General features: G+C 34.1%; 1 protein-coding gene across 1 annotated transcript in view; it reads right to left on the minus strand.

The window, feature by feature from the left end:
- Positions 1 to 16,953, minus strand: part of LOC142344145 (tyrosine 3-monooxygenase-like) — a 49,976-nt gene that overhangs the window by 18,585 nt on the left and 14,438 nt on the right. The window contains exons 3-5 of the mRNA XM_075395671.1: positions 9,591 to 9,658; positions 1,848 to 1,997; positions 770 to 816 (exon numbers count right to left, since the gene is read on the minus strand). Coding sequence (XP_075251786.1) covers positions 770 to 816; positions 1,848 to 1,997; positions 9,591 to 9,658 — 265 coding nt within the window. The remainder of the gene's footprint in view (positions 1 to 769; positions 817 to 1,847; positions 1,998 to 9,590; positions 9,659 to 16,953) is intronic.

The raw sequence follows: 16,953 nt of genomic DNA on the forward strand, positions 1-16,953 counted from the left end.
TTGCAAAGAAAGTTCACAAGAAAATATTTTTTGTGCGAAGCCGCATTCAAAAATTTACTATATACCTTATTTAGTTCAATTTTTTGGTTTTGAACAAAAAAAATATGATAACTTTAAGGACTATAATAGAGGTCTTTTAAATTTCGAACTCTGCGCTAAAAATAATGTGACTCAAGAATTTATAGAAGAAAATTAAACTTAATGACTTTTAAGAAATCTACCTACTATTTTAATTATAAATAAGCGAACCTCATGCAATTCAATTTTGGTATTTTCTATAAGCACTGTATAATTCACTTTCCAAACAATTTAAAAGGTTGTGCGAAACAGGGCAAGAGGTAGTAATGTTGGCTATCAACAGCAGTTGTTGATTGTCAACCTATGATTTTCTAACGAGCGGAATGAGAAAGGTATTTTGGAATCCAATTTATGGCAAATGGTTAATTAATAATTTGAAGATTAAAACTACTTTTCTTTTTGGAAACACAGCTATTCTACAAAATGATTAACCCTATGGCCAGGGAAAAATATACAATTACACCTGCCAATTTACACTCTTGGTCAATTTTTCCAATAATTTTGGTAATGCGAAAAAATTCAGAGACATTTATTAAAACTTTCTGAAGTTATTTTAATGATCGGATTTATGACGTTGGGCGATTGCTCAACGTATCAATTTCGATAATAACTTTTCTTAAGCAATTTCTTTTTTAATTTATTTAAAATTGACTTTTATAATTCCGACTTGATCAATCAGGCACTGACTCACCGTACAAGTAGTTTGAGAGATCCTGTAGCTGTGGAACAGTATCGTTTCTGAAACAGAAAAGAGAATTAGGTTAACATAAAATTTTGTTCATAAGTATTGTCCAAATTCAAACAATAGAAAATTAATATTGTTGGCCGTTAATATCAAATAAATAAACTTTCATCTTTAGTTACAAATGCAAAGCAATTGAAAAACAGTAAGAAGATTAAAACTGATCAAATGATTAACTTTAATGCAAATACAAAAAATGTTGAAGCTGTTTTTACATTTTAAGTCGAGCTAACGCCAAGGCAATTTCAGAAATGTATTCGTCAATTTGCAAGTCTGCACTAATTCACAAATATGAGCAGGTTATGTATAAAATTTTTCCATCAAAATTTTCTAAATTATCTCACAAAATTGGCAAAAAATTGCCAAAAATAGCTCATAAATTGTGTTAAAAATGTAAAAAAAATAAGGTTGTCTACAAAGTAAATGTAGAAGCAAACGCCAGCACAGCCGAGAAATTTTGTTAAAAAATTGAAATTATAGAAAACACTAACATTGCCATTTATTTTTTCACGATAGGACCAAAAAAGACGAAAAAATCGGGAAATTGCAATCAGCCACTGATTCTGAGTATTCTACACTGAGAGTTTTCACTAGTAATTTTGTTTGGCTGAAGTTGAGAACGCTCTGATAACCTTGAATTGGATGGACGCAAACAAAGAACAATACGAAAACAACACCAAAAAATTATAATCATCAATACATATATTTTATACAGTCATATACAATCATCAATATATATGAGCAACAGTTCACAAGATACGTTTTTATAGAAACATTTCAAGTGAATTTGTTTTTTAATAATCCTGCAGTTTTGAAAACTTTGTATATGGCGTTGTCAACTTCCTCTCTAGGCTCACAACTTAAAAGTTGGCTGTCCAAAAAAAATATTTGTCCGGCCAACCTCCAAGTGTTTGGGAAAGAGAAGTGTTCAAATAATTTCCGATATTTAAATCTGACCCTTGTTTTCAGTAGAATTTTTGCCTAAATTAAATTTTTCTCTGCAGTCATCATTTTAAAGGTCAGTTACCGCAGGACGTTGTCAGCCTTGAGCTTCTCGAAGTTCTTTTGGTACACATTGCATGCATGTGTGGTGTACAACTGGGAGAGTGTGTCGAATACCTCCTTCCAAGTGGCTGTCTCTTGTTCCGTGTATTCCACCCGGGGTGGATCAGTTCCACTGAAAATGAGCAAGAGGTGGACACCTTGTGTTTTGTATCTGTCTGACGAAATCTAATTGATATTAAAATGGTAAAAACCCCGGGTCTAAGGTGAATCCGCTGAAAACTTTTGAGATTGTCATAAAAAATCCACCAGCTTTACCGCATTTCAAAAATGAGATGATTTTTGGGTGATAACTTAAAATTAAACTTGAATCTACAACCCTTCTTGAATCTACAATCTTCCTTACGGAAACAGTATCTTAAACACCACTGTACAACTACCCAGAATTCGGTTCAAATGTATTCTCTCCAAATCAATATAAAACAACACAAACTGAAACAAGACATACCTCGACGGTAAGTCGCTTTTTCTAATCGATTGTGAAAAGACGTGATCGATTATGCTTGAACGTTTCTTTTTTTTCAGGTCAAAGAATACAACTGACTCAACGTACAAGGATACTGATTATTACCGATAACAAGTATTTACGGGTACACAGACAATAGTTATGAAAGCACTACATCAAACAATTTTAGCACTGCAAACTCATTGTTCCGACTCCACTTTAGTTTGAGGAGGAACTATATACACAAACGGTTTTATTGTTGAGTCAATTTTGGCCGACCGATATATTCATTGTACAGAGTTGTGAGTGGTATCGTAACAAATTTAAAAGGATTTTTTGATTTTCCAAGTGTTTTTTTCCGAAGAGTTACGAAGATTTGAAGCTTGTGAACGTTAGTTTTTTCCGTTGCTTTGTTCCCATTTTTGTAATATTTGCCAAAAATTTGATTAATTTTTCTAAATTTATATAAAATTATTAATATCCGCAATCAACGGCTACCTGTCCTAGACTCACTAATCAATTAAATCCAATTGGCTTCTTTAATTTTTACAAGTAAAATTAAGACATTTTTTTCATTTGTTATCTAATGGCTCTTATGATTTTGTGTATATTTGTTCTTAGCAATTATCAGTGAAATTTTTAGGTCTTTCCCATTATAGGCCCACAAGAAGTTATAGCCCCCATTATGGTATAATTACCATGATTGGTGGGAAGGCTATAGGTTAGCTGACAACTAAGCTGGGGGGCTATAATGGGAAAGACCATATTTTCGAAATTTGCATCTTTTTTTATCTTACTTCCGTCAACTTGTAGCTATGTCTTAGTGAGAACTACTCAATCCTTTTTATTACGTGAAAAAAATTCAATGCAGTGTTTTATATTTAACTAGCGCTTGCCTGTCTTGGCTTGTACCACATTTCAAAAAGAAACGTTGTGACTTTCGTATGTCTAGGCTCCTTGAGGATCTTTTTGTTCACTTGACAAATTATCACATTAATGACAGGTTCAATTCGCGTTTCGAAAATGCGGAATGGAAAATATTTAAAATTTATGTTATTTTTTTTGGTTTTGATGGCTGCGACATTGTTCTCTTGCAAAATTCATTAGGTATTTTAATATTTACCAGAACTTGTCATCCTTGTTGTTGCTCAACGTATTCCGGATGATGAGAAATCTCAACGCTTTCGTCTAGGCCTATCAAAAAACCAGAGGTTTAAATGTCGTTTAGATTAAATATTTTCAAATAATAAAATGATTTCTGAACCCACTTTTTTTTTCTTGTTTTGTCATCAGGTTATTTTGTGCCTGAAAAAGTTTCTAGTTTATATTTTTTTCGTTATGCGTTTCATGATGTCTCTTAATTGAAACGTTATCAAAACTGTAGTTTGGTGGAATTGTTTGAGGAATTTTGACTTCTTTTCATTGTTTTCGTAGCTTTATTACTTTCTCTCACTATATATAAGCACAATTGGAGGGCAAGAACGGTTTGCAAGACAATCAGTATTTCTTTTTGTTGGAAAGCCAATAAGGCTTTGCAAGGTGATCCGTTTTTGTTTATAGTTGAAAGCTTTTGGTTTTTAAAATTTGCGAAAAAATTTGTTAAAAAATCAATGTTTTCGGCTAACTTTTATCTGGTGTCTGACTCTGAAAGATCTTATTGTCTTTCTAAAGAGCTGAAAATCTATCTTTTTATGTGTGTATTGTTTTCAACTAACTAATGGTTGGTTGGCATTGATAGTGTTTATATCCTTTATAAAATGCAATTTCTGGATATCTGCCTATTTTTGATATTTTTTGATTCCTTAACAAAATATTATTTTCAACAGTTGAAATAGGAATGCGTAATTGAACTTACCTAATAATCTCAGTCAATTGTTTATGGTTTTAGTGGCTGCGACGTCACCCTCTTCGCTTTTTTTGGAAAATATATATCGTTTGTTGCAAATTGGCATGTCGCAATTGCTTCCTCAAGAGGTGTATATGAAGTTGTTAAGTGCTCCCTCAATTATACCTCCGAGAAATAAATGAACGTTTTTAAATATTTCATTTGATACCTAGTGATCTCAATCACTAAGAAAAGAATGGTTGCCAACAATGGACACTTACTTTTAAATTTTGCCATTTTTGCTTATTTGTCGAATTGTTATAGGTTCTCATTAAGGCCAGGTCTCAGGATTTTTTGGGCAACACAGCTTAATTGGTATTGTTGGGTTTCTTCTGACGCCATTTTGATTTTGTTATTTTGTTTCTCTTTAAATAAAGCATCAATTTTTGGGTGTAACTAATGTTTGTTGTTCCAGTATTCTTGCTAACGGCAGGTGTCGTCGGCCATCTAGTGCGGCATTAGTTTTTTCATATAGAAATTTGCCAAACAATCAGTGGATTTTTGAATTTTTCTATCTTCTTAGTTGGGTGTACAATTGAGTCACAAATGTGTATGAGCGGGGTCGGGACATCACGTGCAAACGCACATTGTCGATCCTCTTTGTTTAATATATTGTACATATATCACAAGAAGCAGTGAGGTATCGTACATTGCGGTATCAGCAACAACCAGGTGCAAAAACAATCGTTATACTGCACGTTGCTAAGTAAAAAAATAGCACGTGCGCCTGTGCGTCGTAAAAATTATATGCCCACTGACCAGTGAGGATAAATAATAGATCCGCTTTTACTTTCAGGTAATTCTCTGCGCAAATAATTTTTTTAACGCTCGAGCTTTGAAAAAAAGTTATTTAGAGTCTCAGTCTTTGATCTCACAGAAAAATTATGAGAAGATAAAGAGGTGAAGTGGGCACTTCAAATTGAAACCAGCAATGGACCTGAAAACGAAAGTTGGTGAAAAAGTTTTCTGCAGATATTCTGTTTTCAGTGAAAGTAATTTACGATTAGACTTTTTTTCATCACCCGTAAATTTCCCTATATGAAAATGTAGTTTGCAATTAGAACATTTAACAAGCTATCTAGAATTCTAACAGATTTTAAAGAGCCAACCTTTCTCCGGAACCTCATTAAAAACCATATGTCCATTTATTCAAGTTTCGAGATCAAAGTTGTTGTGGTAAAAGCATCGCAGAAGTCCTTGTATAGATGTAGCTCATAAAAGTACTGATAACTGGATCTATTCTGTTTCAGCCCCCCCAGTGTTTTTATGACCCCCAGTTACAAATTATATGTTGTTATATAGCACGTTACTGTGCAAGAAAACAGCACGTGCGCCTGGGGGTCATAAAAGATTTATGCTCACTAAGCTGAGGGGGGGGGGGAACAGAAGAGATCCGATAACAGAACTACATTAAGTAAAATTTGTTCTGTTATAGATAAGAGAGTTGTTAATTTCATGTTTTAATGAAAGTTTCTTGCTAATTTTTAAATTAGAAAATCATAGTTTTTCCGTGCATATATTTTTATGCACATAAAATTATAAGCACTTGCGCGTCAAAGACAACCGTATTTGCACACAAAAAAAATATTGATTAGGATTTTATAAGAACACAAGTTAGCGAAAAAAATCGTTTTTGAAACCATTGGATTTTTACGAATATTAAGTTAAATATTAGAATTAAACATGATACGACAGCGAATGTAAAACAATATTGAAATGCAATCGCAGCGTCCTAATAAAAAATTCCTAATATCAGACAGTGTTAAAAAGGAACAGTTGAACAGACAAAAAGAATTATTAAATTGAATAACTTAAGTTGCAACTTGGGTGCAACATGGTGCAACTTCAAACTTTTTGAACACTCAAATAAAATTGGTACTTGCTACATCAAGTGTCCAATGACACTGTCTATTAAGTCAAATCTTCAGTTTTATTATTGCACAGGTGACTTTATTTTTGTTATCATTGAAGAAGTATTGTTATTACGAGCGTTATTCGGAAGACAAATATGAAAACAAAAAACACAATCAATTGCTCTCAAACGAAGTTTGTAAGAATTATATTACTCCGGATGGTTTTTAATGCGATTTTTCGCTTGATCGATTTTTCATATGACCCATCCCATTTTTCGTCCTCAAAAACGGGATAAACAGGTGGCGCCCAGAGGGCAGTAAGTTCTCCCAGCTCACTATAGTCTCCAGGTATGCGATTAACAGACACATTTTTGAAGACATATACGTATGATGTGACGAGAGAGTTCTTAGAGAGAATTTCTTTTTCACTATTATGCGCTGTACCACAATATTCAACGAATTGTTGTCCCGCAGGGGAAACTTTCTTTTGATGTTCCGAAATTCTAGTGTAGCATATTGGCTGGTTTAGCCAATTGCATTCATTACGTGTAACTTTATATACCACATGCGATTTCTAATTTTAATCAAAAGATAATTTCAGGTTGAGCAAGCAAGTACTTTGTTTTCTCGTTGTGAAAATTAAATGAATATAACACAATTTTTTTTAAGTTTTCCCGCAGAAGTTTGAGTAATGTTTCCTCTTTATTCAACAAAAACATCGGTTTGAGCTCAGTTTTGTGGAGACTTTTAATTGTTTTGAGATGTTGTTCATTTTTTTTGAGGAGTGAGGGGTCGCTGTAGCCTTTCATTTGATGACTATATTATCCAACGTCTCATTAACAATACTGGAAGACCACTCATTTCGATGTTGATTTTTAGTCCAGATCTTCTGATTTTTGTAATAGCTGCCAACCACTGGTTCAGGTCAATTTTCCTCATTCTTTTTAGTTGCACAACATGTCTACAGATTAGAACCATTTTTCCGATTTTTTCTCTTTTTACTGTTTTCCTGGTATAAATAAATGCGTGACCCTTTTGATTTTGGGGCGCTTCCCTCGCAATCTCAAATCATTTTCAATACCTGTTTTTGTCTATTTTAATTTACCTAAAATTTAGCCAATACCTTGTTTAATTCATACCGTCGGCGCCATCTGCATAACATCCAGTTTTTCTTGATATCTCCCCACATTATCAGCATATTGCATAATTTCTTCTTTGTCCTTATCAGTGTCCACATTTTCAACAGACGTGTCTTATTTTCTCCATGTTTTCAGCAAGTATGTATCAATTTGTTGACATACATCTTTTTAAAACACGTTTTAACTTTTTCTTGACAACGTATCCAAAATTTCACGCAACTTTGTTCTCAAATTTGAAAAATGAAAAAATATATACGTGGGAAAATTCTTTTTGTACAAAGCGTTTGTTTAATTTCAAAGGCTGCCTAATGCGGGTTTTTATTATCTGTTATTGTTCCACAACAAATAAAACAGCCTCCTCGATTGGAAGCCAGATTTTCAAGCCGAACGCTAATCGCCGAAACTGACTTTAAATGCCAACTAATGACAAAGTGAATGTAAAAGGACTGTATCAGAGGCTCACTGGAGATCACGTCCTCATTGCTTCACATCATTGGAAACTTCGCTTTCCGTTCTACCCAGAAAATTGTCGGAATTTCCCTAGTTGTTTACAGAATTATGTTCCCGCTTAATTCTATTTTACAATTTTTGAGCACACTATGTGCAGCTGATTGATATTTTGTGTCGACAAGGAGTATCGGTAATGTGTGTTTGCACATGAAGTTCCTACCCCGCTCATCTACACTTTTCAGTCAATTGTCTACCAAATTAAAAAAAAAGTATAAAAAAAATTTAAAAAAAATTAACATATCGTTCAACAAAGTGCTAAACGAATAAAGAAATCTTAGAGGGTCGATGAAACCTGTCATTAATATGACTATCAGAAAAGACTGCGATAAAATCAAATAATTACAACTATTAATTCCGACCAAATCCTGTTGTTAATTTATTTAAAACCATTAATAACCAAATCAAAATGGCATCAGATAAAACTTATACTACAGAAGATTAACCTGTACTTCATTAGAAAAAGTATGGGACTTTCCTTCAATGCGGCTCGGTAATAAGCCTAAACGATATGAGCAAAACTGCACAGTTTAATAAAACATTGCTTATTTGAAAAGATTTATTGTCAAACTGATTAGAAAAATTATGCGTCAATTGAAATCAATAGGAGACCTATTTTTACCCCCAAAAAAACACAAAAACGCTGCCCCATCCAATTAAACATTAAGTTGTTCACTCAGGCCATTAACAATTTTTAATTACGTTTTTTAAACGACCATTATTAAGATACTGTGAAAAGAAAACATAAACCTACAAAAATGGGCGAATATGCAAAAGTCACTAAAACACAAGAACAAAGACCATTTGAAGAAAACACAACTGTTATAAGGAGCAAAGTTTTGTTCAGTAGATAAAGGATGTGACTGTCAGTAAGAAGGAAAGATCTAGTAAAAGAGATTAAACACCTTTCCTCAAAAGGTTCCCTGAAATTGTAACTAATGGTGTTTCTGGGAGTTTTCAGGCGTGGCGCGAACAGGTTGTTCTCAGAAAACGGTGCTGGACTGTTTCTTTGAAGTGCTTAAAGCATTAATTTATTATGTGAGAAATGCTGAAACTGTTGCATGTTAAATTTCTTAAAATCTTTAATCTTTAATTTTGTCCGTTTTAAAAGATGTTGCGAAATATGCTAAAATTATTCATTTTCAATGTGTTAAAATTTAGCCCTCAATGAGCTGATATTGTGCTAAACTTTTGCTGGCGGTATGTAGATTTTATAAAGAAAGTGTGAAAACTGCTCGGTTTTTCATTGTAACAATTGGGTTTACAAAAGCTGAAAAGCATTTTTTGGCAGCTGCGGCATCAATTAATTAGACATCAACTTTAATCGCATTCAATCGCTTTTTATATACTCTCTTTTTTATATATTTTTATGCTTTCCACAAATTCAGATCATTTACCATTGTTTTGAATGCACTCACTGAAACGTTGAATCAGGTAAAGTCCAGTTTGGTTGTTTAGTATTTAGTACCAATAGGGTATCGCAGGAGAAAAATTGGCAGAAAAACTTGGAATACAGTACTTGCTTTTTGTAGCAACAACAAATTACATGTGTGAAATATGTTGACGTTCCAATTAGTCTTTCCAACCTACTCTTCCTGAGAAGTTATAGATAGTCTGAAGTTGTTATATGATACGCGCATGTTTTTTTCGAAACTTGTATTCAGCAAACTCTATTAACTCAATCAATGGTTAATTATCTCAGTCTCTCTTTTTAACTATTTCAACCAGAACTATTTTTTGTACACCTTAACCTCATTAAAGGGTTCTATTTATTTTTTTTCAATTCAAGAAAAAACCTAGAAATTAAAAACAAAAAATAAACTTAAGGAATTAAGTAATTTTTTCCTGTCCGAAAGGAACCTAAAATCAAAACACTCACTGTTTGTAATCCGCAGCCAACATCGCAATTTCTGCCCGTCTTTTCCGGTATACGACATCGTTGAAACCCTAAAGAAAGACAACATAACCTCTTCTGACAAAAATTATACTAGAATTAATTAATGCAACTTTGAGCCGAATAGCTCAGGCAATTCATGGCTTTTAGTTTTAGGAAGAATTTTCCGGGAATCCAAAACTGTAGCAGATTTTGTAGCGTTGTAGTCAAGACCGCAACACAAATAATCACAAATTAAGCAGTAATTGCAAACAATTTTGAAGTTTCCCCTCTGGATGAACTATTTTCATTGTTTTACCATGTAAGATGATGTTAGAGCAATCGATAAACTTTATTCTAGAGATCGAACTTAAAAAAATCCAAACATTTATGCTCCCGGTGTTATAATTGTCGCAAAATTTAAAAATTACTAAATAATATTGTCTAATTACTTTGTATGCTATAATTGTATACACCGATGATTCGCAAAAATGTCTAAAATGTTTTATGCTTGGATCTACAGTTATTGATGGAATTTATCGAGCAAGATCTGGGTAAGATCTTTTACTACCAATTCTAATGAGGCTTAACGCCGCTATATTGTAATTAAGCTTCACGTCAAACCAAATTTTACCCCGTGGCAAATGTTCAAGTACCTAATTCACGATGAAAATTGGTCAAGTTCATCGTGAAAAAAAAGAAAAGTAGGGGTTTGTCACTCGTGTTTACGGATAAATGGCCCATTTTAACGATTTGAGCTGTCAGTTAACCTTAAATCATATTGGTCGCATTCAATGCAAAAAATTAATTGTTCTGGTGATCAGTGATATGGGTAGTTGCAAAACTGCTCACCGCCTTCTTAAAACACAATTATCATTGCCAGAGAAAATCTGGAACTTCATCAACAATTAGTGTCTTTGATTTACGGTCAATTGTAAAAGTTGTTAACTATCGCAGCATTAAGAGCGTCTTGCAGTTCCTAAAAATCTATTTACAAAGAAAGTGGCTGGCGCTTTCAGCTTGCGCTTAAATTTTGTGAAAGTGGTTTCCATAAACCAATTAACCGTTTTTAAATGAAAAATAAGATTGAATAAATGCGAAAAGTACTTACGTTTGGCTGTAAGGGCATTTCACAAAATTTTAATCCTTTTGTTTTTTTTGTCGCTCAATTTTACGATTTATTGTTTAAAGATACCTAAAATGAGAGATTGTATTGCAGTTAACCTGACGCACAGTTCTTTGCGGTGAGCACCTTCGTCAAACATATTTAGCGGTGAAAAGTAGTTTTCACTTTTCAACTCCTATTTAAAAATCGAAAAATCACTAACTGGATTTTCCATATAGGGCACTGCCTTTTCGCCAGTGAATTTCGAAAGTAAATTTCATACACACAATGCATTAACATGGAAAAAAAAGAAATCTGTTAAAAAAAGAATAAATTTAATCAAAAATTTAGTTGTGGTAGACGCCGTTATGAGTTAGTAACCCGGGTAACTGCGTGTTAAAGTGTGACGAGGCTCATAGTGTCATATTCTTGGAGTTAGAAACTATAGTAAATTTACGTGATAAAGGAGACAATTAATTGAGTGCCCCGATTTGAGGGGTCAGAAGCTTTAAGCAAACATTTTTGTCAGAACTCCGCTGAACATGCAAAAATTAGGTAAGGTTTGTGCTGATTGCATTGAAAATTGAAAAACAAGTGCTGAATCCGCTGAAATATATTATTACAGCAAACTTCAGCACAACTCTTACATAAAATCAACTTTTGGTTTAGCAACTCTTTCACAAATTTTCGGCATTTGTGAAAATTTCAAATTCAGCGGATCAAGCGCTTCTCTTACATAAATTCAATACCTCTGATACAAAACTGCAGCAGCTTATCAGCACCGTTCTTATATATTTTCAGCACTTGTGAAATACTCGAGTTCAGGAGATTCAGCGACTTTCTTTTATAATTTTACGTGCGTTTTCATTGCTCATTGCTCACTTTTGTTTGTAACGTAGTCAGTTTGTGCGGTCCTTCTTTTTTTGGTTTTCTTCAGAGCCATTAATCAATGAAAAATCAATATTTTTTTAAAAAGATGATTATTGTTTTTGAAAAATAGATCAGCAGAAAACAGTGACGCTTTTCTCTCATTTAACGGAAAGAACGCAATTATAACTAAACTACCTAGTTTCAGTCAATAAAAAGTATTGGCTATAATATTCGGCTGCGATAACTGCTTTATTTTAAGAGTTGGCAAAACTCTCCAAAAGTTTTGGCAGACTTACAATTGATTTAAAATTGGACTGCGTAGTCAATGCTGTTTAGTCTTGCTACAGTGCTGCTTCTGTAACCACAGAAAAAGTAAAAAGCTCAACAAAAACTTCAAACTGATTAAACTTTTTTGCTTTGCTTTTTAATACCTTCAATTAGCAGTGAAATTTTAATTGCGATTTCTCAGTTGATGGTTTACGCCACCAATTAAAACGCGTTTTCACTCTGTATTGCATATGGTTTTGGTAATTTCGTTGGTTTTTGATGGTTATGTTGAGTACTTGTCTTGGGATGGAGGCAGTCAGATTGGTTTAGAAGAGATTCTTGGTTGTGGGTTCTCAGGGGTTTTTGTTGTGTATTCTTGGAAAGACAGAGGGAGCCTTGAAGTGAGAGAAAAGGAGGGAAGTTTGAGAGAAAGAGAGAGAGAGAGAGAGTGAAGGAAAACAAGGAGAAGAAAGAAAAAGGCACCCCAGTGCACCTCCGGCAGCCAGTCCCCCCTTCAAGAGATAGAGCAACAGGCGTGTGCACTGAGAGTACAGAGGAGACTTGTCGTTGGTTTTGGTGCTTATAGCAACTGAAAAACAGAAAAAGAGTCTTTAGAGGAAGCGAAACAGAGGCACCCTCAGTGCGCCAACGCAGCGAGTTTCCCTTTTCAAAGAAAAAGCAGCCGACTTGCGCATTGAGAGCATAAAAGCTTGTAGTTTATGCCTCTCATTGAGGCGTGTTTTTGCCTTTGAGGAGATGAGTGGTTGTTTTCAAGCAGGACAAGAGTGCAAGGCCGGAATCAAGGCCTCAGCATGAATCCAACGATCGTGCTGCCCTCCCATACTGTTATCATGGAGTTAGAGTGTGGGGCCAGTATCAGGTTCTCGGCATGGTTCTTACGGCTATGCTGCGCTCCCTTACGAGTAACCTGGAGTTAGAGTGTGAGGACAGTATCAAGGCTTCAGCTTGATTCCCACGACCGTGCTGCCCTCCCTTACTGATACACTGGAGTTAGATCAACTTCAAGACCTAGACTGACTCCCTTGATCAGTCTAACCTCCCATACTGATATTTCTGATGTGGTGTCCAACGGTTCCTTGGTTTGTCGGGTTCTGAAAAGGCATGTCTGTTTCTGAAATAGCAGTTACATACACATAAATACACATATACACACATCAGGCATCCAGGCATACATACACTCATGCAAGCTTATATACACCATACATGCAATAAAAAATGTTTGGCTTGGGCAGTGTATTCTTGGATGGTTTAAGCAAGTCATAATCCAAGACATTTGCATCCACCTTTTTTCGATTGAATTTAGATTTTTTGGGAGAGTTTGCTACTATTTTTAATGGCTTCAGCAAACGCCTTGAGTAATACTCCAAGACGTGCGCATCCAATTTTTTTTCTTTGATTTCCAGTTTAAAAAGTTTTGCTACTAATTTTGATGGCTTCAGCTAACGTCTAAAGTCATACGCCAACAATTTCACATCCAGCTTCGTTTAAGTATTTTGCCTTAGTTTTTTTCTTTCTTCCTTTATGATTTCATTTTTTTAATGGCTTCAGATAACGTCTCGATTCATACCACAAGACGTCTGCATCCACCTTTGTTTGATTTGTTTTATTATAAAATATTTTGCAAAAGAGTTTGGTATATCTTGACCTGGCTCCCAGATAACAAATGTTTTTAGTTTCATTATTTCGTTTTATAGTTTAACAAGGCTTTCCGAGCTTAGTTTTTGGATTGCTTTTCTTACTAATTATAAATTTTCTATCTGTTGTAGTTCATCTACATTCGTCCACATTGGCGGGTCGTATACAAGTTAAGGCTTTAGTTTGTTCTTTTTGTATCTTGTTGAGATCCCCTTTGGTAACATTTGCCCGCGCTGCATTTGCATAAAACTCCAGTGATTTGACCATTGTTTCTATAGGTACATAATAATATTAGAATTTATGTTTTTGCTTTAAGATGTCTCAGAATGTTGATACTTTGTTGCAGTTCTGTAACTATTTTGACAACATAATTTGTCCAGGTCAATTTATAAATGAGGTCAGATCTAAAAATTTTTACCTTTTTACTTACGTTGATGTCTTCTGACCGTAGTCTTAGCCTCAGATTTCTATTCAGTATTTGTCTAGTGAAGGTATTGTACATGCTGAGTTCCCGCTTTGAGGAGCCGTTTCAAATTGGCGCACCATTTTTCTAAGTGCTTGATTCTGAATCGAAGATGTTTAGTAGCTATTTTTCGTTTATCTTGTATTTAGTATGCAGCAATGTCATCTGCATATTGCGAAACTGATATATCTTTACATTTCGGTTTGCTTACATACATTGTGATTAAAATTGGGCTTATAATGCTCCCTTGTGGGACATCTGATTCGACGTACAGCTTTTAGAAACTGCTTGACTAATTTTTTACTTTGATTTTTTTGTTACTTAGGAAGCTGCTAGTCCATTTTATGATCAACCATGGTGTGTTAACCTGAATTTGTTGTATAAGATACCTTCGTGCCAGACAGAGTCAAAAACTTGCTCAGCATCTAAGAAGGCAGTTGCTGTGGCACCTTTTCATTTGAAGCTTGTTGTTGCTTTTTCTATTAGCGTTAGAAGATTGACTATTTTGCATCTGCCAGATCTGCTGGGGTTTTGTTGATTTAGTGTTTAGTGTTTCAAAGTGATTTTACCAAGTGTTTGCTTAAAATGATCTTGCATAATTTTCCAAGGCAAGATGTTAACGATAATGGTCTGTATCCTTTCAGCGTTTTGTGGTCTCTTCCTACTTTTGATATCATTGTTGCAGCTGCGGTTTTCCATTGGGCTGGTACATGTCCTAATTGTATTACTGCTTGAATTGTTTGTGCTAAGGTTTCTTTTGTTTCTAATGCTAATTGTTCCATCATCTGATAGCGTATTCCGTCAGGTCCTGGTGCAGGATTTCTACATTTTTTTAGTATAATTTCGAGAGTTGCAGTTTTTACTTCTGTGTGTTTTCTTTCTTCTTCACTTGGATTGTTTGCCTTAAAATTTGTTCCTCTTACTTTCAGCGAGACAAATTTTAGTCTTTTGCCTTATCTGTTTTTGATTCGTTTGTTTTTATTGATGTTTTTAGTTTTTCGGCGAAGGCATCTGCAGCTTCTCTGTTATTCATTGGTAATTTTTCGTTGTTTTTCTGATTTTGAAAAAATAATATCTTTGCAGCTTTCCAAAGCCAAGATTACCTTTTCTTGCGTGGTTTTGGTTGTCGACCAGTTTCCTCTGCCGTTTGTTGTGTTTTCTTTAAATAACTTTTAAACTCCTTTGTCTGTATATTATTCTTGTTGCATATTATTTGGTGCTGGATTGTGTTTTTTCGTCGTTTCGTCGTAATTTGTGTCTTTCTCTCTAACTTACAATTTTTTTTGGCAGTTTTTTATTTGGTTGTTTGTAGCTATGTGTTCATTAACATATACGATCTCTTTGAATGCAGCCTGAAAATTTTGTGTAATTTTGTTTCTTTCTAAGTCTATTTTGTTTGCTATGTTCCTATCTAGGTCATCTGAAATATGCAAGATATGATTTTTGCACTTTTCCCAAATAACTTTGTTATGTGATTGGATTGGTTTATCTATGTTATAGTTGCTCACAGTTGGGTAATAATCACTAGGGTTTTCATTGAAGTCGTAAAATTTACCAAGTAGGCTTGTTAGGTTACAGTTGGCTAGGTGCACTTCTAGTGTTCCAACATCTTTGTACGCAAGTTCATAATTATTTGGTACTAAAAAATTTTCCGGGTCAAGCCAATGTTCAATTATTTTTCCTGTTCTTTTGTGAGTAGGTCCTTGGCTTCAATCATTGGATGTTTTGTATTAATGGCACAAGTATATAAGGGGGCTTCGCTGTTTGGTATTTTTGTGATTAGGTCCGTTCTTATTTCTAGTTGTGCTGATATCTAGCAGTTTGTTTTGTAGAGTCCAAGTGGTTTTCTAGTAATACATTCTTGACTTCGTTTGCTTTCTGATTCATGTGTTTTCGTTTCTATAAGTTCTTAATTCAATCGGTGTTTGATGTAGATTGCAGATCCTAAACGACTCTGATTAGTGTTTCCTGCTAGGATATGACCTTCTTAGTTTGGGTGGTTTTTCGTACCTAAACTGGTTTTGTTGAGGCAAGCTTTGTCGGCTTGTGTTTTTTTTCAGTATATCTAATTTGTTTTTATACCGCGACAGATTAGTTGCGTGATTGTTAGTGTTTTTTTTTAATTTTTGTTTTTCAATCAATTTGTTTCTAGTTTTAAAGGTTCTTAATTTCAAGCTAATTCAAATTCTTGTTTGTTTCAGGGGTGTGTTTTTGTTTCCACTCATGTCCCAAATTAGATAAAAAAGTTCCAAATTGGTTGAGTAAAACCTTGAAAATGCGTAAGATGAGTGCTGAAATTAGTTAATAAGAGTGCTCAAGTTGCTGAAATTTATGTAAGAAAAGCGCTGACAGCCGCTGAGAAAAATATTTTTTGGTGAATAAATCTTGGTTAAATATTCTCTAAAATATTCGCTTAAATATGAGCTGAACACTGCTAAAATTTTGTTGGAAAGATCTTGATTTTTTTTTTGCTTTCTGATTTATATGTTTTCGTATCTATAAGTTCGCAGTTTAGTTGGTGTTTGATGTAGATTGCAGATACTAAACGATTGTGTTTAGTGATACCTGCTAGGGTATATCCTTGTTTTTGTTGAGGCAAGCTTTGTCGGCTTGTGTTTCTTTCGGTATATCTAATATTTTTATTTTATTTTTATTTAATCCGCGAACGTTTAGTTGCGTGGCTGTTAGAGTGTTATTTTTTGTTTTTCAATCATTTTGTTTCTAGTTACGGGTCTTATTTTTTAGTTAATTCAAATTGTTGTTTGCTTCAGTGCTGAGTGTTCTGGTTTTCACTCATGTTCCAATTATGATAAAAAAACTTCCAAATTGCTTATAGAAAACCTTGAAAATGCGTAAAATGAGTGCTGAAATTATTTAGGATGAGAGCTGAAATTGCTGAATTTTATGTCAGAAATGCGCTGACAGCCGCTAAGAAAAACATTTTTCGGTGAATAAATCTTAGTTAAATATCCTCTTAATGTGCTGAAAACTGCTGAATTTTTGTTGGA

Source organism: Convolutriloba macropyga, chromosome 8, assembly GCF_964194025.1.
Source record: "Convolutriloba macropyga chromosome 8, txConMacr16.3, whole genome shotgun sequence".
Classification (NCBI taxonomy): domain Eukaryota; kingdom Metazoa; phylum Xenacoelomorpha; order Acoela; family Convolutidae; genus Convolutriloba; species Convolutriloba macropyga.